The following is a 27,061-nucleotide window of genomic DNA, read 5'->3' on the forward strand; positions in this document are numbered from 1 at the left end:
GAGGTCCCATGTTATCCAGGACTGCCACTGGGACTGTGATAAGATGAACAACTGCGACTTGAGTCGGTAGAGGGAACAGGATCTATAGGCTTTCTATACTGTCGACTCCTTTTGGGGGAGGGTAGGTGGAGAGGGCGAGATGAGAAAGGGCGGGGGCTACCTCCTTTCTCTCTCTATACTATATCCTTTTTATTTTCGGGGCTGTTCTTTTAGGGTACCAGGAATCGGCGGGTTGGCGATGCCGAGAACGGCGACTGGTGGGTGCACGCGCATGGGTTGGGCCCTTTAGTGCCCGCTCTGCAGACGAAACTTTCTTTTGGCCTGCCACTAGGGTCGAGGCATCATAATTCTCGAACACAGGTCAATCCGACGAGAATGTCGCGGTCTCGATACATCTGTATAGATCCAGGAGCCATCTAAATCCATGGTAGTATAGGTCGTCGAGAGCGAAGGCCAGGTGATGACAACCAGAGTCCATAGGACAGGCATCTGGCTTTCGTCGACCATGGGAACCCAGGTGCAATCCATTGTGGCAGTACATATTCCGTACATCGACTAGTTCGTCCCCACGGACCGAAGGAGGGGGGCTATCTTCGCCATTGAAGCCCCCCAGTTCCTTGCTTCGTGTTTTCCAGCCTTCGACGGCCGCAATCCTGCTCGTGTGCTCTAGCCAGAGCCTTCGGCGGAGATCCTAAGGCGAGCGCTGGCCGTGGCGAGGAGGAAGAGGGAAGCGTGGCTATCATCGTGAACAACGAACAAAGGGAGTGCGATGCTAGTGGACATCTCTACATAGATCATAGATCATAGATCATAGATCATACAAGACTCAGACGGAAGCGGGGAAACGAGCAGGGATTGGAGGAAGATTGAAAATCCTGACATCATCTCCGACCACAGAGATTCATGCTTCAATTGAAATCACAGCCAAGGCCTCAGAAGGCCTCCGGGCTGGCGAACTTGACAGGCTTCACTCAACCAGGGTCGGCTCGCATGGATGAACCCTGCCATGCATAATGTTGAGCGTGGGATCGCCATGGGATTATTCCGTGAAACCAGAGGACAGAGCGCCAAACAGTGCACGGCGCGCATCCCTGGCTCAACGACATCCACTAGGCCGTGGGCGCGACTCGGACCGTCGTCGCACAACCGCAACCGGCCCCGCGGAACCAGGATTGCCTTCCATGGTGATGGGCGCGGGTCGGGGCGAAAAAGGAAAAAAAGTCTCGATGGGAGCAACCCAATGGGTTTGTCCGGCGGGGGGAGGACCATGAATTGGGCATTTTAACACGAGAGTTTAGTTCATCACATTGGACTCTATCTTCCACGATGAGTAGTAAGTAGCCGTCGCTTGCTAACAGGGGGTGGGTGAAGGAGTCCGGCGGGCAAAAGTTTAAAAAGAAGAATCATCATCAGAATCATGAATCCCGCGCGATCATTGGTAGGGTCATAGATCAATCAAAACCCGTCCAATCCACCCCATCCATCCGCCTGGGAATGACCTGCGCCCGAGACAGATCCCCCCCCCCCCCCCTTCCTCTCTCGACCGACAAAAAAAAAGAAAAAGAAAAAAAATATGGGTGGAAAAAGGGACATGGCACACTCATCCCCAGCCAGGGCGAAGCAACCTGCTCCCGGCGATGTACATGAAGCTACTGCATGTACTATCGAACCTCCCCTCCCCCAAAGACACCGCGTGGGAGGCGGTGTGAAGTGGCGATCAGACTTCAGCTGACGAGTGGGGTTCAGCTCTCGCCACTCAAACCCGATACGAAGTGTCTGGTGACGCCGTTTCCGACATGCTGACCGGGAGGAAAGTGGAGGGTGGAGTGCGGGCAAGTGCTGGAACGCGGCCCTAACCCGTCCTAAGTTGTCCTAGGTGTCCCAGGGCTGTAGCACTGGATCCGGAAAGCCCATCATGAGCCAAGGAAACCTGCATTAGCGCTGCGTTGACCGGCTGACAGGGGGCGGGTTCCTTGTCCAAGAGCCACAACCACGTTGTAGGTGGCACCGTCACCGCCAATCCTGGCGGCCCGCGCAATCGAAGCCATCGAAACAGTCTCTCGTCGGTCATGCTCCATAATTGTCGAATTAGTTGAGTGGTCGAGTGGTGATGGTGGGTGATACTGATGGTGATACTCCACCCATCGGGTGCCTCCCCACTTCTGGCCCTGATTTTTGGCCTGGGTTATTTTTTCTCTTTCTTTTTTCTTTTTCCCTTTGGTGTATTCTTTTTGTTCCGTCGAACACGGCTTGTAATAAGTCAATCTCCGTCTCGTGAATCCTAGTACGGAGTAGAAAATCCGATTCCACGAGAAGGACAAGACTTCGACGGGGTGGAGCTTGAAACACCCGGAACACATGGAACCCAGGAGACGGGGAGGGGTGGGGGAATCAAGGAATGAAAGGTCGGGGAGAAGGGAAGAAAGGACAGGGATGCGAATCAAGATGATTGGATATCAGAAGATGATACCAACTTGATTTCATCTATTCCTTGCCTCTCTTTTCCCTTGTCTCGCATTCAATATCCCATCTGGCGTGTCCATCCTGTCATCGTCGTGGGTGGTGAAACATCGGGCTTAGCAGGGCCCTCCCTCTAGGGCTCTAGGGCGAACTTTTGCGGCCTGTGTGGTCGGGGTACTTGTCCCACGGGCCGCTCCGGCCTTCCCGCCGATCTCATGCATGTGTGCCATCTGAAAAAAAAAGACCTCGGGCGCCTGGTCAAGCATGCAGGAGCGAGCCCGGTGATTGGCGTCCTCGTTTCCGCTTTTTCCCATGAACCACTCCCCGTTTGGCCCCTTTGGGCATTGGTCGGAACTGGGGCCATGGGGGCTCCGTCTTCTTCACCGCAAGCGTCGTGGTCTGACGTTTTTGGCGGCCATCGATGCTGCCCATTCGTCTTCCGTCTCTTTGAATCCTTTGCCACGTTTTTTATTATTTTTGTGCCCACTTTCTTTACCAAGCGGGCCAACCCAATCGGCGCGATGCATTGCCGTCCGCGTCTTTCCGCTTTGCCGCACTCCACTCTCTGGCGTGGCCGGTTCAGCTCCTGTTCTGTTAGTGTACCATACTCCAGACTCTTGAGGGCTCCACACCCGACCCAAACTTGCTGGCCACTCGATGCAGTTTGTTCTGGGGACGCGCTAGTTTGATTCGGACCCAAATGGAGGGACTGAGCGCGGCCCTTGGAGACCCAACCGCCGCCCGACCTGTCGCAGGCTGCGACGTTCCTTGTTCCCATTTGATTTGCTTGGGAGATAATTCATTTTGGAGCTGGATGCTTTGCAAGGTTTTTTTTCGGTTTCTGTGGCGCCGATCAGAGGAGCAGCAAATTGTATTGTTTTGCCCCCTCTCCCCTTTCTCCGCCCCCTCCTTCGTCGACACACTCAGCCCCCCTCCTCCTTCTTTACCCACACGGGAGCGCGTCTATCAGCAGGGATGGAGCCCGTCGGGCACTAATAGACGCAGCCCGCATGGCGAGACGGTCACGGGAGCAGAAACAGACCTATGATGAAGGACGCTCGGAGGGCTTAGATCCCTGGGATATGACGTGGCTGTCTAGTCTGGAGGGGAAGGAGTGATCGCATTGGTGGTGCGGTCCACGTATCAGAGAGAGAGTTGTATGGTTGGACGATTTGTACGGGTTAGGACCTAGTCGGATGCGAAGACTCTTGGGGGGACTGTCGTGGGGACTCGAGGACCCGGTGCGAGGACTGTCCTGCCTGAATGCGAGGCAGTGCTAGGCATGACCTGGGTCGTGTGATGGGCAGCAGAGTGATGGGCCTGGTCCCCGAGGCCCGCTACCCCCGGACCTCCCAATCCTAGACACGGCGCTCGTCAAGAAGTGGCGGTGACACACCGTTGCGATTCCAACGCTGTTCGGAGTGAAAGACCCGGGCGTGTCGTACAGGGCGGGACGATCACATTGCTTTTTCTTCCTGCTGCTTGCCGGCGCATCAGCGATCTGACAGTGGGCCTTGATTCGCGCCTCACCTGGGGATCCATGCTGCCACTCATTCCCGGTTTAGGACCCGTGCATCTCGGATTCGTCCGTGACATCGGCAAGGCTCTGAGCCGGATAGCCGAGTCAAATCAAAAGGGAATCAGAAGGGCTGCGATGTGACTGGGGTGCAGGATGCAGTTCCTGCGAGGGGAAATAGACGAAGAAGTGTGACGCTGCTCGCCCGGTCTTTTGGGCACGTGGAGAGATGACGAGGAGAGACAAGACAAGAAGCCGCCATGGTTCCTGTGGGGGGCTTTGGGCAGCAATGGACAGAGTCAAAAGAACCGGCAATTGAGAAGAACATGCAAGGGAGTCATCTGTCAGTTGACCAGGGCAATGCGAGATTTAGTCCGAGCACGGATTTTTTTTATCACAGGCTGCGATCTCCAATCCCAGACTCCTTGATATCAGTGTGCAGCAGACACGAGGAGATGGCGCCGAGCTAGGACAACAGATCAATTTCGCCTATGCACTTGTAGTTAAGAGGTCCATCCGTGGCATCCTGGCTCTTAAATCCGTCTATTATGATTGTGATCAGTATGTGGCTTGCGGCCCGGGCCTCCCGACTATTATTCATCAAACTAGCTGCAATCTATGTAGCCCGATGAGGGATGACCTCCTATAAGCCGACTTGATAATTCCAATCCCACCTCATAATATGACTTTTCTTTTTCAAAAGTATTGTATCCACGGTCTTCCGGCCCTAATCTTTCAGAGACTGCAAGCGGCTGCAAATGAAGATCCTGGGCGCTGCAATGCCGCCCCCAACCATTTGAAGGCACTTGTTTTATCTCGGGGAGGACTAGGTCAAATCTAAATCGCCAATATACATGAATATGGAGGATGTGCTCACCAGAGACCAGAGACCAGAGACCGTCTCCGGTATTGAAATTATATTTGCTCTGAAGATAGATTCGAGAGACTATATTGGCCGATGTGCGCTCCTAGATTCTGTATGGGTGTGGTAGCTGGCCGTCTTGACGATGCTTTCCAATCCCATGCGACATTGGCCTATCATTCGCACTTACTGCAAAAACAACGTAGGATAATATATAAGTATGTACATATATTATATTCGTCTCCTCGCCTACTTCGTAGCCATACCATTCAGGAGTCATAGGGGACCCGCCCCCCAAACCCCTTCCCCACCGTTGGGTGGCCATAGATATTCATCTTTTGTATTTCATGATTCTCGGTATACATAAACACTGCTTTTCCAGCTAGCTACTAGGCATCCGCAATGGCGAGATGCGATTACACTGCCACAAAATTGGCCTCTAATTACATTGGGCTTCGATATCCCATACTATGAACAAATGGTCCTACTCCATCATCCATTTGAGTGACCTGCTACATGATTGGACTAGGATGTCTCTCTCCACTGGCCGAGTATTTGATGATATTGTATGATCATAGAGCCGCAAAAGGAAAGTCTCTCCCTCTCTTCAAATATACCACGGATACAGTACTCTACAGCGGTGGCTGTTTTGATGGAACCATACATGTGCATTAGAACCACAAGCTTGCCTACAGGTACGCCATCTTCCCCTCAAACGTCTAATCCACTAAAACGACTTACCTATTATGGACACATTCTAGTCCGTTCCAAGCGCAGAGACCCTGATATCTTATCCCGATGTCCTCTCTCCTCTCCTTCGAGCTAACCCCCCTTTGGCTCGGTCAACTTCCACGCGGTGGCGCCTGGTCCTGAAAATAGGCACCCGAAGAAGAAAAACGTGGCAAAAAACGGGTCTGACAGGAACCGCGCCTTGTACTAGAATAATCTAGCGAGAGATCCCCATTGCCACGAGGAAGCCCGAGGCCCGAGGACCCTCAAACGGCCACCGTTTTGAGCCAATTCTCCGGAGCCATCCCAGACCAGGAAGGTGCTCGGGGCTCAAGGCGCGCACCGGACGAAGCGGATAGAAGGAATCGATGGGAAAGACTCCTAGCCCAACAAAACTACACTAAAACATAACAGAACCCGACCCAGCATCCGGACCCAAAGAATGCCAGGAGCTAGAACCAGCAGAACGCCCAGCTGGAACCACTGAACCAGTGTTTCCCAGTGCTTGGGACGCAGCGGAGTCCCACCCCGACCCAATCATAGCCTTCTTTATCTCCGGGCGCTGATGGAGTCACCCAAGGTTTTGCTAGCGGGCTTGCCCGACAACGGGCCGAACGCGGCCGCGCGGGTGCTTGCGGTGGCGAATATAGCTGCGTGTCAAGTGTTCCCGGGTCAGGGTTTGGGTTGATGGAGAAGAGTGGTTCGGTAGTCTCCAGTTTTGTTTGTCTTCGTCTGGGTCCTAAATTTCATTCTCGCTTTGCGCTGGTGGGGAATTGAAATGAATATCAAGACTGAGGGAAAAAAAGTGGTGAAAAGGAAAAAAAAAAAAAAAAAAAACAAACTGATTTATGTGCGGACTATAGCTCATACAATTATGAAATGTAATAAGAGCGCAGCAGAATGTGTGCGACCTGAATATGCTTTGTGGGCGGGAGTGCAATTGAGACAAATGCTCTGGGTCCATCTGTTAAGACCATCTCAGATCTGGTTTGATCATCGGTGCTGCGGGCGATGTGCAAGCTTCTGCTGCTGCGCATACCACCTCAGGGTAGTATGAGGAGGGGCTGCATTGGGTCGGAAGGTTAGGGATGCACATTGTCTAAGTTGGATGGGACAACGAAATGGGTGGATATCATCAGATAGACGGCCTATAGGGAAAAAAAGAAGGGTAATAGAAAATCACAAGCGGGAAAACAGGGCACTCGGAGAATTCATGCACTAGACAAGTCTCAATTGCTGTCTGCTCTTGATGGTGATGCAGCAGCTAGTGGAGATATTCACGCAGTGACACTTCATCATGGATCATGTCATTGTCTGCAGTAGCCATCTCGATGGGGGATGGCTATTATGTGCATAAGCAGACTAGAACCATCGGGGCGAAAAGTGCACCCAAGAAGTGGCCGAGTGCAGTTGTTGGGCAGACAGGTAGGAAAATGCAAGTTGTCATGATGGCGAGTGGCCGGGAATCTTGTCCGATGTAATAGCTTTACTAGGCGCGTAAGAAATACCACGAAAGCCAAACGAAAAACTAGGGACAAAAAAGAAAATGAAATTATAGCAGCGACAGAGGGCTCCAGACAATAAATATCAAACATAAAGAAAATCTAACAAACGTAACAAGAGTAGCCCTCAGGTCGGACGGAATGTCCAACTCAGTCCTCCTTCATTCACAGGTTGCAAGCACCTACAAAAGGCAGACGAAATGGGTGCTGGCGAGGCTTTGAGGACCTACTGGTCAGGCATCACCACGCTGTTGAGATACGTCACCTATCACACGAGAAGCGGTCAGCCAAAAATCCCGAAACAACGGACCAGGCTTATCGTCGCGGGGTTGTCCCCTCCTCTGGCCATTTCCCCCTCTCTCTCATGCCCGGTCTTCTGTCTCGAACCCGTGAAAAAAGGGGAGAGAAACGCGATGGCGCTGTCGCCCAGGCCGATTTGGGCAAAAAGAGAGACGGGACCAAGTGGCTGGCTCAAAAGGGAAACGAGCTAGTCAAATGGGGGGCAAAATCGGCGGCAGGTGGGCGGACCAGGGCGACCAGCAAAAGACGATAGATCATCATTCTCATCAGAGGGGGAAAGAAGGGAAAACCTTGGGCCTTGGGACCTGTAACTGGGGCTGGAAGGGGTAGTCTTACGAAGGGCTCCATGACCCCGACCAGCGCGACGATCCGGTCCTGCACATCCGTGGCCAGCATCTCAGCATCCGAGAGGGGCCGTCCGAGAGTAAAACTGCGTAGCCGGAGCAATTGGATGTCCTTGTGGTCTGCATCGTAGCCCTAGAGACGAGTAAAGGTCAGTATAGTGCTCACATCATTCATAGTGAACTATGCTGTGTCATGAAAAGGGGTGTATAGTTCCCTCAATAGGGTCGAGCATGGTGTCTTCGTCGTGGACGGGCCTTCGAATGCTTTCGAGGCCCGTGGAGCCTGGTGCCGCCGTGAACCATGGAACCAGACGAGACGGCGGCAACGCGAAAAAAAAAACCACCACCCGAGCATCGCCATCGCCCCCCTACTCTTCCCCCTAAATCCACGTAACTCGTGGCAAAAGAGGAGGCACTAGTCTCCGTCTAATCTTGACTCGCAGCTGGGAGGGAACGCTGGATCTCGGGATTTCGGGGAACTGATGTCCTGGTTCTTGGTTCATGGTTCTTGGTGGCTCACTGGCGCCCGGGGAAATGCCTGGGGCTGGGCACCCCCGGCCCCTGCTTAGACATGTTCCCAAGCTCTCTCTCCCACGGTCACCCGTCATGTTTCCCGTGTCAAAGCTCTCGGGAACGAGTCCATCCCTGACAAGCAGATGAGCAATGGTTGATGGCTGATGGGTTTCCAATCATACCAAGAAGCTCGGGGTGGCTCGCTGGGAGACTCTTGGGTCTTTCCAATGAATGATCTGTCCCCAGATGGGGATCTGCCTGGTTCCAATGTATGGCCTAAGACCCGGCCTAAGACGCGTCGAGGGCCAACTGACCAGGCGCCTCTTTAACAGACCTGCAGGGTGGGATCTCCTCATCAAATGAGAGCATCGTGAGTGATTGGGAGACCCTGAACACTTTGTTGGATGTCTTTGTCCTCCTCCTTTGGATGCTCGATGCCGATCATTTGAAGATGGAGATCCTCGATCGCATTTCGGGCTGCACCATCCGCATGCCTTCATCCGCAGCGAACCCCCTACCATCGAGCCGTGTCGATACCGTCATGGGTATAAGAGAATACAAAACGCCAAAAAAAGCAAATGAACCCATGGGATTGCCATGTCACTCTCATACTGAGAGTATGGAAAGTATTTGACAGAAGAAACAGTCTACATACCTTAGGCTTCGTCTTGAGGGCAGATTCCCTATTATGATAAGAAAATGCTTTGACAACTGCGTCGTCATCGTCCGACACTTCATTCAAAAACTCGCGTCGCAGGTCCGGCGCCCGAAGTACTTCTTTCCAGCGATCTGCGTTCTCGTCGATATCCTCTCGCAGGACTGCAAGCGGATCGGCCTCTGGATGCCATAGGCCACAGCCTATTTATGGAAAATAATAGAGTGAGTCCAAGGCCATATTCATACAGAATGGAACATGTGGTAAAATGAAAGAAGAAAGGGAAGGAAGGAATATCCAAACAAAGCCCAGGTGTTGACTGTGGCTCAAGAGAAGGATGGGTGAAAGGGAGGGATCCTGGATCCCAACTTACCCACGAAACAAGAACCGGGCTGGAAATGGACATAATATGCTGCATATGGCCCTTTCTTGCCGGTGCGGGACCTGGGACTTCAATGAGTGGTCGGTCTTTCGTTTGGTATGTTCAGGGGTTGGTCTGGTTCCAACCACTTACCATGCAGCCGAGAAATGAATCTATTCGTCCATCAGCAGGGGCACACGCACGCCGCTAAATGAGCATCACAGTAACACAAGCAAATTCCATCACCTGGCCAGGTGCGCTCGGACGGGACGGTCCGGATACCTTGCAGAACATACCTTGTATGGAAGGGGATTCTTGCTAAATCGAATATCCCGGTGGATACGGAAGACCTGGACGAATCATAACTATGGGTCAATGCTTTCATGTTCATCTCGAAAGTGGGGGGCAAGAAGGGAATCAGGGTCAGAGAAGAGAGCAGAAGAACACTGGTCTGGTTGTTCTGTGCTATTCGTACCAGATCCTTTACTGGCAGTTCAGGGATGGTGCTGTCAACCTCACCGATCTTTGCGGTAAGGCTCTCGACGAAGGTCTCAAAGTCCTTCTTTGCTGTGCGGTAATCTGCATCATGGGCTGTGGAGAGAATATTCACCACCTGTCAGCGATGCCATTGAGACTGGCTTGGGTGCCCGGCGACGTACCTTTCAGCCATTCACGCTCGTTATTCTTCGCCAGATCCTGCAGGAATAGCTTGCTGTTGGGATGCAAAGTTTCGTCCTGGTAGGCCACGTTTCCGGGTTCTCGCGCCTTGGGTTTGGGGATAAACACTTCCTTTCCAGGGCCCAGGCCGGTTCGCACCCCCTCTCGCCAGAGCTCCTTACCCTTGAGGGCACCTGCGTCTATGGCCGCTGTCTGAGACTGCCTTCCCTTTCCGCGGGACTTGAGTCGATCGCTTGCATCGCTATCGCTCTTGTCCTCGGGCTCCGAGTCATGGGCAGAGGCAACGTCCGAGCCTTCCTCTTCATAGGCGGAATCTGACTCTCCGCCCTCCGACTCGGTGGAGAGTGCGGGTTCGGCAGAGCTTTCAGGTTCAAAATACTTGCTCTTCCGGCTGGTGGACTTTACCCGACTGGCGGGCAAAGAGGCGTTAGACTTGACCCTCTTGATCTCCGCCTGCGAGGCTGACAGTCGGGCTGAGGCGCGTCGCTTTGGCGCCGGCGCTTGTGGCGAGACCGGAGCGGCCCGAGACGATCGCCCAGCCATACTCGTGAGTAGTTGAAATATGAGTCGATGTGGATTCAATGCCTCGAAATCTGGCGAGACTGGAGATCTTTCTTCCTGCGATATTGTATTACGAGAGAGAACCCGAGCTCTTGCAAGAGGTTCGGGGCTGTTGTAGCTGTTGTAGCTGTTGTAGCAGTGCTTGCACGGAGTCTTTGTAGTTCTTGTTGGCGGGTCGCCTGAGGGGCTTTTATTTGTTTCCTGCCAAGTGGAAGAGACGCCGCAAACGAGACGAACAAGTATTTGGCGACTGGAATTGATAGAAGCCCACCAGAGAGCAAATAAATGATCAAAGCATTAAACTCCTGGAAGCAAGGCCACAAGGTCCGGGTTTGAAATAAAAAAGGACGATCGACCACGAAGGGGCCGCGGGCCTATAAAAACCGGCTTTTTTGCCCTTTTTCTGACGGCGTAATACGAAGCAGGAATCCGCTATGGTGGCTGGACCAGTGCGGGCTCCAGTTGCAACGGGAGACGGGAGAATGAGGATTTGACGACTGGAGCCTAGAGACTTGAAGGTTTGCTTCGAGGTTTTGCTCGACGATGTTTCCCAAGGGGCGTGTAGTTCCAGTCCCCAAGCTTCCTCCGCCTTCGTTTTTCTGCCCCAGCAAAATGGAAATGGCCGATATCGAATCCGTGACCCGCCATCGCCCGTTCCTCAAGGCTGCCCTTTCCACTGCACATTCTTCGCGAGACTGGGATCGCACTTTTCCGGGGAACTCTGGACTGGCGACAAGCCACTCGTCCAAATGAGCGCAATGGCCTCCCTGCCATCGATCCCCGCGGTCTTTCACGCCCGCAAGAGTAAAATTGTCGAAGAGCTCGCCTTACCAGATGCCAACTACACCGATTTATCTCCAAAAGGGTCGGTGGACGAAGGAGTCCGCGATCTCATCCGCGATATTAATGCCCTGCCCGGTCTCGTCACCACAAGCAGTTGCGCTGGGCGCATCAGCGTGTTTCTGGAAGGGCACAAGAAGACATCCGCACCGTCGAGCGACGTGGAACCTCGACAATTCGCTGCAACAGGAGGCAAAGGCGCAGGCCGATGGTTGTATGTCTCGCATGATCCTTTTGATCGATCCGAAGCCAATGCGGCCGCCTCGGACAAACCACTACATCGGCGCTTTGGCTTGGTCCCCGGCAATGGAAAGCCGCCAGTGCTCAGTGCCACTCGCTCTCTGCGCATGGTCCGCTTTCACTACGACCCATTGGTATGTCGACTATCTAGAGAATTGATTTTTTTTTTTTTTTTTTTTAAAAAAAAAAAAAAAAGTGTCCCTGCGAAGCATGGCTATACCTTCTGGAGAAATGCAGCCAGAACTACGACTAATAATAAGCGAGGCAGATCCTTCACATCATGGCGGCTACTTTAAACCATGCGCAGCCAGTTCTTGCTGCCGCATCAGCCTCTGGCTTTCGTGAGAGTGGGCTGCAAGGCCTGCGCTGCTTGGACAGCGATACTAGCCCTATCGTGGCTGTACGCTCCGCCGGGTTGTCTTTCGAATCTGTCATCGGCTACTGCGATGACAATGACGATGACCAAAGCACTGAAGCGCCAACTATCCACAGCTTGGTGACGGAGGAGTATCTGGAATTGCTGATTGCGATGTCCGACGAGAGATTCGCTATTAATATCGAGCGCAAAGAACGTTTCCGGACCATGCTACTGGCGTCATGTTCTGCAGAACAGCATCAAGGCTCGACTAGGGGGAAGCAATCAGGCTGGGAGGATCCAGTGGCTCGAAGGGAACGGAAGCGTGCGGAGGGATTGATGAGGAAAAAGCTCCTGGAGAGCTCGAAAGGACTAGAAAATGTGCAGCAGGATGACATCATGAATGCCGAGATAGATACTGATCTTCGATAATCGACTTCAGAGTAGCTCATCACTATGAGCCGTGGCGCAGAAGAACGGAAATCGCACTAGATGGTGTTTGCACTGGAACGGAATAAAACCTACATGATCCGGATATCTGCGTCTACGACAGGCCGTTTGTATGAGCAATGCAAATCAAAAGCAAAGGGTAATAATAAATTTCCATAAGGATTAATTTTGAAACATGTCCATCAAAGCCATGAAAGCAGTAGTAGACTCCCTCGACACCTGTATTGAATACATCAGAAGAATTTGCTAGAAAAAGCCCCTCATGAAATGATGAAATGATACTCTTGTCGTGGTCGAAAAGACCGAGGGAGAATTCTTCGAAAGTTGTAAAGCATAACAAATCGGAAAACAAAGACAAACAATTAAACAGGAAACGATAGAGTGGTGTTAGATGCATGTGCAGTGATAAAGAAATCCACATGGAAAATAAAAAGAGGAAAAAGAAGAAAAAGTACCAGAAGGTGAATTGTAGTTATTCATCGTTTCTTGTCACCTCGTCAGTCGCCAGTTTGACACAGCCTGTGGATCTCGTGAATAATTGTGTAATCTTGTAACCCTGCCATTCCGTAACGTCGTAAGTTAAGCACCACATATCTCAATCCACGGGGGTTTATTGCCGGACAAGAGGTATCTTCAATAGCGGTGGCCAGTTCCGGGACCGAATTGTCCACGACCACCACGGCCCTGTGAACTCTGGGAGCCCTGAGGGCCCGGAGGATCACGAAGGTGAAGTTGTCCATGACCTACACCCGAACCAGGAGCAGTCGGGACAACGAAAGGGTTGGGCCCGTGGGATGGGTATTCAACACGAGGTCGGAGAGGCTCGTAAGGCAAGGCTAAAGACACGCCCCGCTGAAACTGCTGGAGACCAGCACGTGGGGTCGACTCCCCAGAGGAGAGATGGGGCTGATTGTCATCACCACTCCGGTCTCCACGCTGAATAGTGCGCTGGGTGGCGGTCATTGGCAGTGGGGGAGCCTGTCGGCTGGGGTGGGTGATGTTGTATCCGGTAACAAGGATGTTTCGAAGTACCTGCATCTCATAAGCCATTGCCTCGGAGAATTTTTTCTCCCTCGATGCCGCATCAGTCCACACGTAACGGTGATTGCCGTAGGGGTACTGCCGACGTGGGTGTTCATCAGACCGTCTTCCCCAGTCAAGGCTGCGGGTGCCTGGGACATCATCGTGGCATACAACTGAAGGATTTGTTAGTTATTACTCACAGTAAGGAAAGAGACATGTGAAAGAAAGCAAATCCCTACCTCCAGTGAAATGGGGTTGTGAGGGCTCACCCAGGTCAGGGTGTCGAAGGGGAAGTACGTGAGCCACATAGCACTCATACGATGCAGCTGTGCCTGATCGCCAGCCATGAATGTGAGATCCCACTTCATGCGGGGATTAAAAGCAGGGCAACACAGCCCTGCCCGGAGCAACTCGGCAAGCAGGCGGAATTCCAATCCCACAGTCTGGCGGGACGCTTGCACGCGATCACGAAGCAGCTCGATCATGTCGCGCAAGGTCTCGAAGAGCTTGTTCCGTGCATGTACCGTATACATGGTTGTAGCAAACCATGGGAACTAGATAGTGGAGTCAGGAAACAAAGTCACACAAGTAAAATTCAAAGGAGAGATGAAAAAGGCTGTGATTTCTCACTTTCCAGATGGTGCTGGTGATCGATTCATAAGTCCGCTGCGGGACTTTGGTTGCAAATGCACTCTGAGTTAACAGTTAGATATAGATTGATAAATCACACCACAGGGGAAAGATAAGACATACTCGGTGCGGCTCTTTGGCGTGGCGAAGCACGCAAAACAGCTCCTCATCCGTGAGGAAGCCTACAAAGCCGGTCGACCATCCCTCATCTGGGTGCTTAGGAACCTGCACCGGACGACCACCAATCCATTTGATGCACTTTGCTTTCGGGAACATTGCCCGAAGCAGTTCATCTTGGGAACTGAGCACCACGTCGACATGGCGGTTGGCCATGCGGGCACCCTGACCGGCATCATTGGTGCGGTGGATTCGATCAACTGCCTCTCGGGCAGCTTGGCGAGAGGTGAACTCCACAAAACAGTTCATCGTCTTGCCCGTGGATCGTTCCATGATAATGTGGATGGGACAGTCAGGAACGAGGTCAGAGCTGCGTCCAAAGAACTGCCTCACCTCTGCACGGGTGACACCATACGGAATCTGAGCGTCGATCAGTATTGACATGTTTCCTTGGTATGTTCAAGACATCCACTACCAGATGTCAGATGAAAAGTAACTCACATTATCAAGCATTACAACGCCGTACTGGGGAGGGTTGAAGCGTTCGATGAAATTTGTGCCGATGGGACACTCGGCAGGTGAGAGAATCTGGTCTAGTAGACGTGACCAGAACTGTTCATTCTGTTGTCGGTGCATGCCCTCGAAGGCCGGGGCCACCGGGAAGTGAAACATCCTGAGGTGGATGCGAGGGCGAAGAGACCCTCTGACAAGTGACAAGTAGGGGAAAGGCCCGGCAGTGGTAGGGTTACAGGGAAGAGTGAAGACAAGGAAGGATGTGCAGATTAACACAGAACACTTCAAGACTCTCAGGGTTGAGAGCCAGGATGGGAATCGGGAGAAAGTTGAGTTTAGACTGAGCCTCACGCGATGTAAAGGTGAGATACGGGAAGCGGATGAAGCGAACTCAGGGACCATACAGCCCGGGTAGAGATATTTATGAAAAGAAGATGTCAGGGTTCTTGTTGATGTGAGAAGAGCAAGGATTGGAGGTGAAAAGAATGAAGAAAGGTTGGAAAGGTTACCCAATTGGAAGAACCAAGTGCGTTGTTTTGGTGTTGAAACTGAATGCTGCACGAAGCGAGCAGTAATGCGAGCATGTGAACCCTTGACAGTTGTCCAAAGCAATGTTGAAGAAGATGAAAATAAACAACACTGAACGGCGGGACAACAAAATAGATCTCTAAATGACTGAGAGTGACGCTGTGGACAGCGGTCTGTTGTAGTGACTCTGACTGAGTCCCAGTCCACCGTTGGTGGAAGTGATGATTTCCTTGTTATTTTTGTCTTGATATTCACAGCATCAGCACAACTGAAATAACTCTGGAAATGGGTAAGAAGTCTTATTCCAGGCCTCACTCTGCTGTCCATGATTAGCTTCATGCCGGATACAATTCCGTTATTCTGCCGGCGGATTTGGGGTTGGTGGATGAAAGAAAGAGAAGGCGGTGAATATAAAAGGAAGGCGGTGACAACAAGAAGAAGGCGGTGAATTGGTGACAGAAGGCGGTGTGAACTCTATTGTGGTGGGTCGTGTCACATGACATGCTGGTTTTCGCAACTGTGAAATCTGACATTGGATCATACACCCACTTATCTCTTGATCTCAAGGCTTAGTTAGCAAGTAACAATGGGTCAATATGTATCTTCATCGACCGAGAATCAATTTTAGTGTCAAGTATGGATTATCAAAACATAAGTCCAGTTATCGGACCATTATGCAAGATTCGAAAACCAAGTGTTGAACCATTTAAGCCATCTAATTCTGCATAATCTTACCCGGGAGAGGTGGACGACTAATGCAGAGCCAAGTTCTCCACATTCAGTCACATTGACGATCGCCAAGGATGAAGCTGAAGGGCCAATAGAAGCACCAATTGTGAATTTAGAACCAAGTCAGGTAGAACTCTTTGGATTGAAGAGTTGAAGCTGGCTATACAGTAGCATGAAGGTACACAATAATCGGATCATGGAGTCGCTCTGCGACATGAAAAACAAAAACGCTTGGAGGTTTAATCGAACTAATCACAATTCAAGTATTAGATGGATAACTTGATGAGGCAGGGTCAAAATTAAAGACGGGGTAGCATACCGGTGTCAAAAACGATTCTGCGACAAAGCGAGCTCGTGCATTCAACTAAGAAGGGTTAGCATGACAAAATCACTGTGAAGGCGAACCAGGAGCACGAGGTCCCTCACAAATAACTTCATCTCTGACACTTCCTTATCAACCTCTTCCATACTGTCATCAGACGAGTCAGCTAGAGTGCCTTGCAGCGGGCTTGAGGGAGTTGAACGAACAATTGAATAATGAAATCAACGAGCTTGTGCTTGAGCATCGATTCAGTGTGGAAATTGGTGATGAGGAAAGAAATGTCGTATCCCTGGGAGATCAAAGAATGAATTAATATTTGCAAGACATAAACAGGGGTCGAAAACAGTACGAACCTTAACGGGCTTGCGACGAAGGATGAAGAAGGACTCAGCTCTTTGTTCCAAGAATCGTGTGAATTTGGCGACAAGAATATTCTCAATCTCATCCACCTTTTTGATACTCAAGGAGACCCGAACACTATTAACACTAAATTCCACCCGAGATCTGTCAGTATTATGGCTTTTGGGGACACAGGTCCAATCGAGTGGCGGCGGCACGACATACCTTGCCTCGATCAGCACTCGCTCCGAGTCGTTTCTTGAGATGACAAGTGGGTTGAGGAGTAGCTCAGGTGAGCTGCGGGCCTCAATCTCTGGAACGTTACTAGATAACACAGTCAGCACCTCAAGGGTATCGCGAGGATGGCATCTGTTGGCATACTGTCGCTCAGAGGTCTGAGAAGCAAAGTTGGAAATAGCCAAAGCGGCTGTCAGGGAGGAGCGAACACATTGTAGATATGGGCGGAGTGAGTTAGACTGCTTAAGTTAGATAATGTGTGCAGTCTGATGTGAATAGTGTGAGCTAACCATGGTGGGTGAGGGGGGTTTATCGTTGGCGAAGGGGCGGGGCTTTCTGCACAGGTAAACGGCCAGTAGAGAGCAGCAATTGCAAGCCTTTTAGTATAATTGAAGCACCAGAAGACACTCTGGCCCACTGGAATAGAGAAACTGGAGCCCGACGATTCCAAGTTGACCAGGCAGATGGGAAGTTGGTGTCGGCCCGGCCAAGCTCGGGCGGGTGGCCTGGAGGTGATACAACGCAGGTTTTGTTTGGTCTGTTTGCACTCTGCCCCACGGCCCGGGCGGGCTTTCGAGCACCTTCCCCGGAGCCCTGGAAGCTGTTTACCTTTTGCAACCACCGATTCCCCCTCATAGGTTCTGCTGAAGTATCTGCAAGGCTAACCGGGAAGATGACATCGATACCAAGTTAGTTATGAGCCCGGTATGATAATTCTGGCGGGAAATCCACTAAAATGTTCTACAGTCATCGTCAAACACGCAGGCAAGCGCTATGAAGTCGAGCTCGACCCTGAGGCAAACGGCGAAACATTGAAATACCAACTGTTCTCCCTGACCGGTGTGGAGCCAGATAGACAAAAAGTGTTGGTCAAAGGTGGCCAGCTGAAGGATGACACTCCTCTTTCCTCTCTTAAGGCCAAGGCAGGGCAAACCTTCATGATGATGGGTACGCCATCTGGAGGCAAAGGTGCTGCTGATCTTGGCCGCCCTAAGGAGGCAGTGAAGTTCTTGGAGGATATGACTGAGGCCGAGGTTGCACAGCAAGAAGGTGCTACCCCTGCTGGTCTACAGAATTTGGGAAACACCTGCTACCTGAACTCCACTCTTCAAACCCTCCGAAGTGTGCCAGAACTGCAGGAGGAACTCCAGCGGTATCAGCCGAGCGGTCGCTCTGGGCAATCCGGGCTAGCTGACCTCGCCAACTTTGGTATGGGTGGCCTGGGCAGCTCTAATGATATGGCCGCGTCTCTTCGGGATTTGTTCAAGCAAATGTCCGAGACCCAGGAGGGTATCCCGCCTTTCATGTTCCTTAATTCCCTTCGGACGATTTTTCCTCAATTCGCTCAGAAAGATCGGAACGGTCAAGGTTACGCGCAGCAGGATGCCGAAGAGGCGTGGTCACAGATTGTGAATCAGTTGCGGGCAAGGTTGATCATCAAGGACGGGAATGGAGAGTCAGCATCACAGACCTCCTTCATTGACAAGTACATGGCTGGTAGATTTGAATCGGTCACCGAATGCGATGATCCTGCTGCCAAAGAAGCTGGAGAAGAACCAAATCAGTCCTCAGACGTTTTCTTCAAGCTTGATTGTCATATTGGAAAAGAGACGAACCACCTTCAAGATGGCATCATGGCTGGACTGGAGGAACAGATTGAGAAACAGTCCCCCGTTCTTGATCGCAATGCTGTGTACACAAAGCGATCGCGCATTTCCCGGTTGCCCCAGTACCTGACGGTACATTTCGTCCGCTTCTTTTGGAAGCGTGAAACCCAAAAGAAGGCCAAGATTATGCGCAAGGTGACATTCCCGGCAGAGCTAGATGTCGTCGAATTCTGCACCGAAGAGCTGAGGAAGCAGCTCGTGCCTGTTCGCGATAAGGTGCGGGAGATTCGCAAGGACGAGGTCGATGTTGAGCGGGCCCGAAAACGCCAAAAGCTCTCGAATCAGCGGGAGGACGGCCTGGAGGATGAAGATGCCAAAACAGGTGGAAATGTCGAACCCATGCAGAAGAAGAAGGCCGCCGAAGAAAACAAGAGCAAAACAAACGACAAAGATGGTGATACCGCCATGGAAGAGACTTTTAAGACCGACGCCGAGTATGAGGCGGAGAAAACCGAAGCAATCAATGCTGCCAAAAAGGAACTGTTTGATCTCATCAACCAAAATGCTTCTGCAAATGCCGGTACAAATCAATCTGGGTTGTACGAGCTCCGTGGCGTGATTACCCACCAGGGTGCAAGTGCAGACAGCGGCCACTATACAGCCTATGTGAAGAAGGAGGGACGGAAACGAGATGACTCCCAGAGTGGCAGCAAGCGCCGCGAGGAGGATGACAAGTGGTGGTGGTTCAATGATGACAAGGTGACCGAGGTGGAAGCCGAGAAGATCGAAACTCTCGCTGGCGGTGGTAAGTCTACATCTGAGATCCAATTCAATGCACATAGTTGCTAATCATGCTGGCAGGCGAATCCCATTCGGCCCTCATCCTTCTCTATAGGGCCATTGACCTTCCGACATTGGATTGATCTAATCCAACATGCTGATCTTGATCCTATTCCCGTCCTAGTCTGCGAGTTATACGAAACGCCCTCTAGATGAATAGAAACGATGACCATGAGTCGATGCTAATAGTGAATTTTCTGAACTTGCTGTTCTTTCTTTATTCCTCCATACAAAATACCTATAGAATCTGATCTATAGTTTTTTCCATTCTCTTCTCCATTCAGCTTTGCTCTATTCGTATAACTTTCCGGGGTTGCTTTGGGCCTACTTCAACCCACCGATTACGATGTATCACGTGACTCGAGCCCCGGTGTCCGAGACTCTGATTGTGAAGCTCTTTCTCTCCGCATCTTTTGATGGCGATGTGACCAACATGCACCGATCGCGTTGGATTCAACAACTATCAGTGCGTGCGCCCGCCGCCCACAGATTCAACGTTTCATATTCACCCGTTCGAAACGCCAGTACGACCACATCTCAAAACACCTCGGCCCAAACTTCGCGATGGCCACGTCGTTTGGTTTATGCCGCACTCTTCGGAACATTAGGCGTCGGTGCTGGCCAATGGATGGACACTAAGATCGCTGCCCCCCCAGAACCGGGCTCTATCGAGGACCAGCTTCAGCTTCAAGACATCCATCGTGCCTTCGATATTGGTCTTCCGATCGTACAGCAACTGCGCGCCAATCCCGATTATGTCGAACTAGAGGTCTACGAGAACTTCTCGGAGGAACAGAAGGCACGCCGGCTGACATCTGGTCCGATGGCGGGCAGTCGGGGCTTTGGGTTACAGGTGAGTGGTCATCGGCTTCTGTCTGGAGCACGCGGCGGGTGCATGGCGCTGCTTGGCGGCGACATTGTGCTAGGATGATAAGCAATTGCCGAACTTCTCAAGTGCCGAACCTCGGGATCCCGTCTGGAGACTGACTGGGCCTCGTTTCCCGTAGAAAGTGTTCTGGAGCGGCAAGGAACGAAAGCTCGTTAGCGTGGTGTTCATGGGGTCAGGCCTCGAGGGATGGCCAACGATGGTGCATGGCGGCGCTCTTGGCACAGTGATTGATGAGAACCTCGGGCGCGCTGCCATTCGACACTTCCCAGCCCAAACTGGTGTCACGGCCAATCTTAACATCAACTATCGCGCCCCAGTCTATTCTGACAATTTCTACTCCCTGCACACCACCTTGGACGAACAGCGCAGCACAGACCGCAAAGCATATGCCATATGCGAGGTTCGCGACATGACTGGTCGCCTTTGCGTTGAGGCCGCGGGTCTCTTTGTTGTTCCAAAGAACCTCCAGCTCTCTAAGGTTGGCGAGCATTTTTGAGCACCGAACTTACCCCTAAGCGTGACGATTTGAGAACCCGCCTGTACGGTCTGGTGACTTGGGACTGGACTAGTCGAATGGAGTTGAATGGAGTGGAGCCCGTCTTCCCGGGGATGTCAACGTAATAGACATGGTCGACTCAGCAGCCAGGTGCGTTGAGACTGGGGGGTTTCGGGCTTTTCCCTCCATACCCAAAGGAGACATGAAACAAGATCAAGGAGACCCTTCACGCTATCCGCCGTGCAGATGGACTACGTCAACCGTACTGAATTTCGCTCCTGGATCCTCCGCGGGGCTTATCTATTCTTCCTTATTCTTCCTACACCCCTGTACATAACCCTGCGGGCACAATGACATCCAACATCCAACATTCAGTAGAAGCAGACATCATCGGCAAATCCATTTAGCACAGACCTCTTCCACCAATAAACTAGCGACGTCTCGTGTGTGGGTTGGGGACCAGGGGATTACAGTTTCGGGGTTGATACCGTTCACGGCATTTCGTCCGGGCTGGCGGGGAAGGGTCGAGGCCTACGATTCGAGCAATGCAACCACTTTCTCCGCGTTTGCCTCCCCCGCATTTTGCAGCCCGCCCCGGCTTCTCCGGTCTTATTCTGGTCTTCCTAAGACTCTAAATTCGATAAGACGGCTAAGAAATGCCCAGACTGCCTCGGTATTTTCTGAATTTCGAACTCGAGAGCCCCGGCTATCGCTTATCTGCACTACAATCCACAGCGCAGTCTTTGTTGTGGCGTTTGCGCCCCACTGATTCGCTCCTAGACCTTGTTCAATTACGGACGGTTCCGAGTCGCATTGTAGACGGGTCATCCTCTTTCCGATGTCTGTCCTAGCTCATGCTGTCATTCTAGCTCTCGTCGCGAGGTTATATCTCGTGGTCGCCCTCCCCACCCGGGTGGAGTGATTCTAGTTTGCACTGGTGGAATTGAGAGCTTCCCGATTGCCCTTTCACTTCCCCCCTCCCCCATATACAATCAATCTTCCTGTTTTGTGACTTGAAGTCTGTCAAGAGTGACTCTTTACCCACTATGGCCGGGTCAATCGATTATTCGAGCCCGGCACAGGCCGACGAGAAAGGGGCCATTCAGCCGCAAGGGAGTAGCGATCTGGAACAACGACATAGTCATCAAGAAGTGGCTGATGCGGGTTCCAACAAGGCTGAGGTGCATGAGTCTGAGAAAGAGATTCCAGTAGGTCCCGAAGTGTCAATCTCGTCTTCTAGTCAAGCATACACGCTGACTCGGACATCTATCTAGATGACCTTTCGCCGTTTTATGGGCTTCACTGCCATGGCTTTCTTGTGGACTGGCAGTCAAATTCCAGTCTACCTATTCGGTACGAGGAATATATACCACTTCATATAGACCGAAACCTCTAATACTCTCCCCAGGTGGTATCCCCCCGTATATCTATGGATCTATTGGTGGGGCAGACCGTTGGGTCTGGTTTGTATGGATATATCCTTCCACCCGAACGTTTCAATTCATCATCTGACCCTACTCGATCTGTTAGGTTCTTGCCAATTTGCTTGGCCTTGCTGGTGTATGCCCCTTTGTCGGCTCTCTGTCTGATTTGATTGGTCGTCGCTATGTTGCTATTCTCGGTGCCGCACTCATCTGTCTCGGAATGATTGTCTGCAGTACGGCCAATTCAATGAACATCTTCATTGGTGAGTTCCCATTCGAAATGAATGGAGAATAAATTTCTGACGAATAATTGACTAGCCGGTATGGCAATTGCTGGTGCTGGTGCTGGGGTCAACGAATTGACCGCGCTGGCTGCAACATCGGAGATGGCACCCACTCGCAAGCGAGGTGTCTATGTCGCTGTTTTGATATTCACAATCGTACCGTTCTGTCCATCAGTGTTGTGGGCGCAACTTATTGCCTATTATAGCAACTGGCGCTATGTCGGGGCATTCTGCGGCGCGTGGAACGGATTTGGACTTTTGATCACGATTCTATTTTATTCTCCTCCTCCTCGTGTGAACTCACTAGGTTTGAGCCGATGGGAGATCATAGGACGCATTGATTTCATTGGGGGTTTCCTGAGTATTACTGGGCTGATCGTCTTCCTGGCTGGTATGCAATGGGGTGGTTATATGGTTAGTTTTTGGAATCCGCCCGCCGTTTTGGCTGGATTATTGCTGATGATTCCTTTTCACAACAGTACCCGTGGAGCTCTGCGCATGTCCTTGCACCGTTAATCATCGGCTTCCTTATGCTCGTAGCCTTTGCTTTCTGGGAGATCTACGGTGCCAAATATCCAATCTTCCCAACTCGCTTGAAGCAGGAACCTCGCACCCTCGGCCTGACTCTCGTGATCACCTTTATCTCTGGCTCCAACTTCTTCTCCGTGCTGATGTTCTGGCCTACCGAGTCTTTCAATGTATATGGTCATGACCCCGTAGATGTGGGCATTCGCAGTTTGCCTATCGGTTTTGGCATTCTGGCAGGCGCCTGTATCGTTCTCACCCTCCTGAGTGTGTTCCGAGGGCACAACAAGGAGCTACTGATTGCGAGCAGTGTTTTGATGACGGCTGGTGAGTGATCCTTGGTCCATTTCAGAATGTAGCGGCGTGTTGATGTTCTGCGAAACAGGTTGTGGGGCTCTTGCAATTGGCCGTGTTGACAATCTTTACCAACTTTGGGGACTTCTCGTCCTGGCTGGCCTTGGAATCGGTGGTATCGTTGTACCCGCTTCAATCATCACCACCATTATCTGTCCCGATGATCTCATTGCGACTATTTCCGCCCTGACCCTTTCAATTCGCGTCGTGGGAGGCAGTATTGGCTACACCATTTATTACAATGTTTTCATCTCCAAGTTCGTGCCTGCAGCACAGCACTACATTGGTGGCGTGATGGTGACCCAGCTCAATATCACCAGTGTTGAAGTCATTACTGAAGTCATCGAGCTTACTGGTGCTTCGCTATTGACTGAAATTCAACATATTCCTGGCATTGCCGGCAATGAGACTGCATACGAAATGGTGGTCGCAGCAGGCCAGCTGGCATATTCTGAATCTTATAAGTGGGTATATTATGTTAGTATCGCGTTCGGAGTCGTGTCAATCCTGGCCTCATGCTTTTTGGGTAATATCACCAAGTACATGAATGACCATGTGGCCGTGGTGATGTGAAAGTGCCGGGTATAGTAAGTATAGTTACCGCTTCTGTATCATTCTAGCTAGTTATCAATTTATCTATGCTTTTCAAGAAGGGAAACTCGATTACTTGCCAGGCTCGAAGGGTTAGAATTTACCGGTTTCTAGTCCATAATCAGTGCTCATGTTGGAAATGTGAGCATCTGACCCTGGCGGTGATGCACGCAGATCCTCGACCACAGGGTGTAATTCTTGATGCTGATGCTCCATATTGTTCGACTTCAGCCCATTATATATATCGTGAGAGGCGGCGACTAGCTTCAACAAGTATGAATCGGTAAACTCACGCTGAGACGTGTTGAAAACAAGGTTTTCAAAATCAGTATTAAATCAATCACGTATATTAAATAACTTGAGGAAATTTGAGCTGCCTTCGGGAAGCTTGTGGCTGGAAACCGAAAGATAATGAACGGATATTCTACGTACTATGCGATGAGCCAACAAGCTGCGGGGCCGATCAATGACGCGCCAAGCGCGGCCCAACTTTTCTGTCAGTCGACGTTGCTGCACTCAACCACCTCGTCAGCCGCCACCAATGGCCTCAAACATCGCAAAAAGGAAGCAGAGCTTCTTCCCAGGAGCTCCTGGCTCTACGGGAGCTTCTAGAAAGCGCGCAAAAACGCTTGATGCCCGCACATTGGCTGTGCAGTCCACTGATGCCGCCCTTTCGTCAACCGGTGAGCTCGATGTCGCTGCCTACGCAGCCGCGCGAGCATTCGAGATCCGGGCTCTGGAGGAGGGGATGCAGCGATCTAAAAATGCTTTGACGACTCGAGCGTTTCAAAAAGTCCCTCGCTCTTTGCGGCGCCGAACAGCTAGCCATAATGTGAAACGGGTTCCGCGGCGATTGAGGGCTCGCGCAAAGCGAGAGGTATGTTTCGGATTGACATGGATCCTCTGGCCTACATAGCTTCTAACTATCCTGTCCGTCCCAGATGGTCGAAGATAATACACCGACCGTCACTGCGCGGCGCCGCAAGCCCACGCAAATCATGCGCATTCGACTCGAAACCGCCCGACGACTACAGAACCTCAATGCCAAGTCTAAAAACCGACGCCTAGGCGCGAAGAGAAAACGTGATGCCGAAGACAAGACAAACGCTGATAAGGAGGGAAGCCACACATACAACATTGCGCCTCGAGTCCCGAAAATCAAGAAGAACAAGCTTTCTCGCCCCCGCTCTCCGACGCCAGGTATTGCAAGCGCCAACGGTGCAAGACATGGCTCCCGACTCACATGTTCCATGCGAAGCGTGCCCACATGGCCACCAGTAAGGATCCAATCTGGCGATTTGCAATTCCCTTGTCGCCTTCGGAGAAGAGCTATCGACCTACACACAGAGCTAGTGGTGCTCGCGGTGCTGTCGCATGGGACATGAGTTATATGTCTACCGTGCAGCTGGAAGGCTCAGAATCTTGCATTGAAGCGGTTCTACGAGCCGTGGGTGTCAATGGCGATATGGCATGGGGCACCAGGGGAAAGAAATGGAGGGCTGGCACCAGATCTTTACAAGCATGGACTTTTGAGAAAGATCATCCTGCGAGGCCGATTGCTCCTGTTACGCTTGTCTGGTGTGTGCAGGCCAAATCCGAGGATATTGAAATGACAGACGCAGATCAAAGCTCGTCCACATCAAAGAAACTTCTTCGGAGACTTTTAATTCGTGTGCACCCATCGGCATTCTTGCAGCTTTGGAACGATTTGCTTGAAAGTTCAAAACGACAAAGCCCTCCAGTCATGGTCGAGGATCTTCGATTTGAGATTGGTAGCATTCAAATCACTGGACCGGGCTCGACAGAGGCACTACTGGCTACATTGCAGCCTGTCCTAGACCTCAAAGAATCGGCAGGAGACAGTCCGGAGGCTACATGGCCACGGTTGATTGGAGTATCGAACCCTTCATCTCTTCCCCAAAATGCTCTCCTTTCTTTTAATGTCTCCGACCCTCGCCTTCATTTTCCACCCCGTACCCTCAAGGTCCCCGCAAATGAATCTCAGATGAATGACTTGGCCATCTTGCTATCTACATGGTCTCCCGATAAAACACAGGGCCCATCTTCTCTTTTCGATCGCCCAAGTCGTCTAGCTGCTCTACGGCAGCTACCAAGCCAAAAGGCAATCAACCGTCGCCGTTCTCTCTCTGGTCCGGGTAACTATCCGGCTTCAAAGCCAGATGATCCTAAGATACCCGTGATAATTTTAGCTAATCGACCGCCCATACGACATAAACGAAACTCTGCTCCAGGTTCCTGGACTGTGCTTTTGCCATGGAAATGTGTGACACCAGTCTGGTACTCGATGATGTACTATCCGTTATCAAGCGGAGGGAATCCACGTTTCGGCGGACTGAAAGAGCAACAGCAACTTGCATTCGAGGCAGGCGAGCCATGGTTCCCCGGTGATTTCCCGGGCACACGGGCTGGCTGGGAATGGGGCCAGCGTGAGACAGAGAAAGCCCGAAAGCAGTGGGAGCAGCGACCCAAAGGCCGTCGAGTTGAATTCGACAGTCTGGTTTTGGGAAATAGTCATCCCAAAGGAGAAATTGGAAACGGCTGGGGGTGTGAATGGGAGAGACTTGTTCAACGACCACCGCAGGATCAACGAAGCCAGAAGGACGTTACGAATGACATGCCCGTCGATCCAGAAGACAAAGAATCTGGCACTATTGGCTCCGCCATTCCACCTTTGAACCATCACAATATTCGTTATCCCTCACTCGATACAAACACGCTCCTCACCAAATTCCTCAAATCACCCCCGGATCCTTCGTCGATCGCCACTATTCACCTGAATCTTTCTTCTCGCGGCACTCCTACTCCTTCTGCGCGTATCTACCGTCTTCCAACAGAGCCGGTCTTGCGAAAAAAGTGGCTTGACCTAGCTTCAAAACGGAACGCCAAGTCTAGCAAACAAAAGCCTAACCAAGAAAAGCCTGAAACTCCCAGCGAGGAAGCAAGGCGTCAGCTTGCTGAATCGCTCCTCTCAACATGTCCTTCTGAGGGTTCTGGATCTGATCATCTGGAAATTCCGAAGGAAGAAGATTTGATAGGTTTTGTCACCACTGGGAACTACAACCTCTCTGAGGGCAAAAGCACTGGAATTGGGTCGATTCTTCTTTCAAAGGCTTTGGTTCCCGGTACGAAGCTGTCCGAGATGAGGATGTGTATTGTTCGTACCTCCGGAGAGAGAGTTGGACGATTGGGAGTGTGGGAGCTTGTTTGACACATACCGCCTGATATT

The 27,061-nt window shown here is 51.5% G+C and overlaps 8 protein-coding genes across 8 annotated transcripts; 5 read left to right on the top strand and 3 right to left on the bottom strand.

Annotated features, from left to right (window-relative positions):
* Window positions 1–7,295: 7,295 nt before the first annotated feature.
* On the bottom strand, window positions 7,296–10,463 carry N7462_001083 (DUF2461 domain-containing protein; the record flags this gene model as incomplete). The annotated part of the gene is made up of 8 exons (XM_057072809.1): window positions 7,296–7,334; window positions 7,706–7,846; window positions 8,882–9,084; window positions 9,255–9,325; window positions 9,396–9,415; window positions 9,539–9,592; window positions 9,718–9,833; window positions 9,902–10,463. The coding sequence occupies 8 exons, from the start codon at window positions 10,461–10,463 to the stop codon at window positions 7,296–7,298; spliced, it is 1,206 nt and encodes a 401-aa protein (XP_056939339.1).
* Window positions 10,464–11,230: 767 nt separating this feature from the next.
* N7462_001084 (tRNA wybutosine-synthesizing 3 family protein) lies at window positions 11,231–12,348 on the top strand (the record flags this gene model as incomplete). Its single annotated transcript, XM_057072810.1, has 2 exons — window positions 11,231–11,695; window positions 11,830–12,348. The coding sequence occupies 2 exons, from the start codon at window positions 11,231–11,233 to the stop codon at window positions 12,346–12,348; spliced, it is 984 nt and encodes a 327-aa protein (XP_056939340.1).
* A 651-nt stretch (window positions 12,349–12,999) lies between these two features.
* On the bottom strand, window positions 13,000–14,808 carry N7462_001085 (uncharacterized protein; the record flags this gene model as incomplete). Its single annotated transcript, XM_057072811.1, has 5 exons — window positions 13,000–13,562; window positions 13,709–13,943; window positions 14,020–14,082; window positions 14,143–14,556; window positions 14,638–14,808. The coding sequence occupies 5 exons, from the start codon at window positions 14,806–14,808 to the stop codon at window positions 13,000–13,002; spliced, it is 1,446 nt and encodes a 481-aa protein (XP_056939341.1).
* A 1,337-nt stretch (window positions 14,809–16,145) lies between these two features.
* N7462_001086 (actin-related protein 2/3 complex subunit 4 family protein) lies at window positions 16,146–17,097 on the bottom strand (the record flags this gene model as incomplete). The annotated part of the gene is made up of 8 exons (XM_057072812.1): window positions 16,146–16,154; window positions 16,226–16,270; window positions 16,333–16,375; window positions 16,435–16,517; window positions 16,582–16,714; window positions 16,793–16,891; window positions 16,949–17,043; window positions 17,095–17,097. 8 exons carry the CDS (start codon window positions 17,095–17,097, stop codon window positions 16,146–16,148), a joined length of 510 nt encoding a protein of 169 aa, XP_056939342.1.
* A 380-nt stretch (window positions 17,098–17,477) lies between these two features.
* On the top strand, window positions 17,478–19,334 carry N7462_001087 (ubiquitin-specific protease UBP6; the record flags this gene model as incomplete). The annotated part of the gene is made up of 3 exons (XM_057072813.1): window positions 17,478–17,493; window positions 17,552–19,216; window positions 19,273–19,334. 3 exons carry the CDS (start codon window positions 17,478–17,480, stop codon window positions 19,332–19,334), a joined length of 1,743 nt encoding a protein of 580 aa, XP_056939343.1.
* Window positions 19,335–19,597: 263 nt separating this feature from the next.
* Window positions 19,598–20,636, top strand: N7462_001088 (PaaI family thioesterase; the record flags this gene model as incomplete). Its single annotated transcript, XM_057072814.1, has 2 exons — window positions 19,598–20,104; window positions 20,259–20,636. 2 exons carry the CDS (start codon window positions 19,598–19,600, stop codon window positions 20,634–20,636), a joined length of 885 nt encoding a protein of 294 aa, XP_056939344.1.
* Window positions 20,637–21,682: 1,046 nt separating this feature from the next.
* Window positions 21,683–23,796, top strand: N7462_001089 (putative MFS drug efflux pump; the record flags this gene model as incomplete). Its single annotated transcript, XM_057072815.1, has 7 exons — window positions 21,683–21,844; window positions 21,911–21,989; window positions 22,045–22,103; window positions 22,167–22,323; window positions 22,379–22,758; window positions 22,824–23,196; window positions 23,255–23,796. 7 exons carry the CDS (start codon window positions 21,683–21,685, stop codon window positions 23,794–23,796), a joined length of 1,752 nt encoding a protein of 583 aa, XP_056939345.1.
* Window positions 23,797–25,057: 1,261 nt separating this feature from the next.
* Window positions 25,058–27,043, top strand: N7462_001090 (ribonuclease P/MRP protein subunit POP1; the record flags this gene model as incomplete). Its single annotated transcript, XM_057072816.1, has 1 exon — window positions 25,058–27,043. The coding sequence occupies one exon, from the start codon at window positions 25,058–25,060 to the stop codon at window positions 27,041–27,043; it is 1,986 nt and encodes a 661-aa protein (XP_056939346.1).
* Between the last annotated feature and the right edge of the window lie 18 nt (window positions 27,044–27,061).

Source organism: Penicillium macrosclerotiorum (assembly GCF_028827735.1).
Source record: "Penicillium macrosclerotiorum strain IBT 26536 chromosome Unknown utg000001l_segment0_segment0, whole genome shotgun sequence".
Taxonomy (NCBI): domain Eukaryota; kingdom Fungi; phylum Ascomycota; class Eurotiomycetes; order Eurotiales; family Aspergillaceae; genus Penicillium; species Penicillium macrosclerotiorum.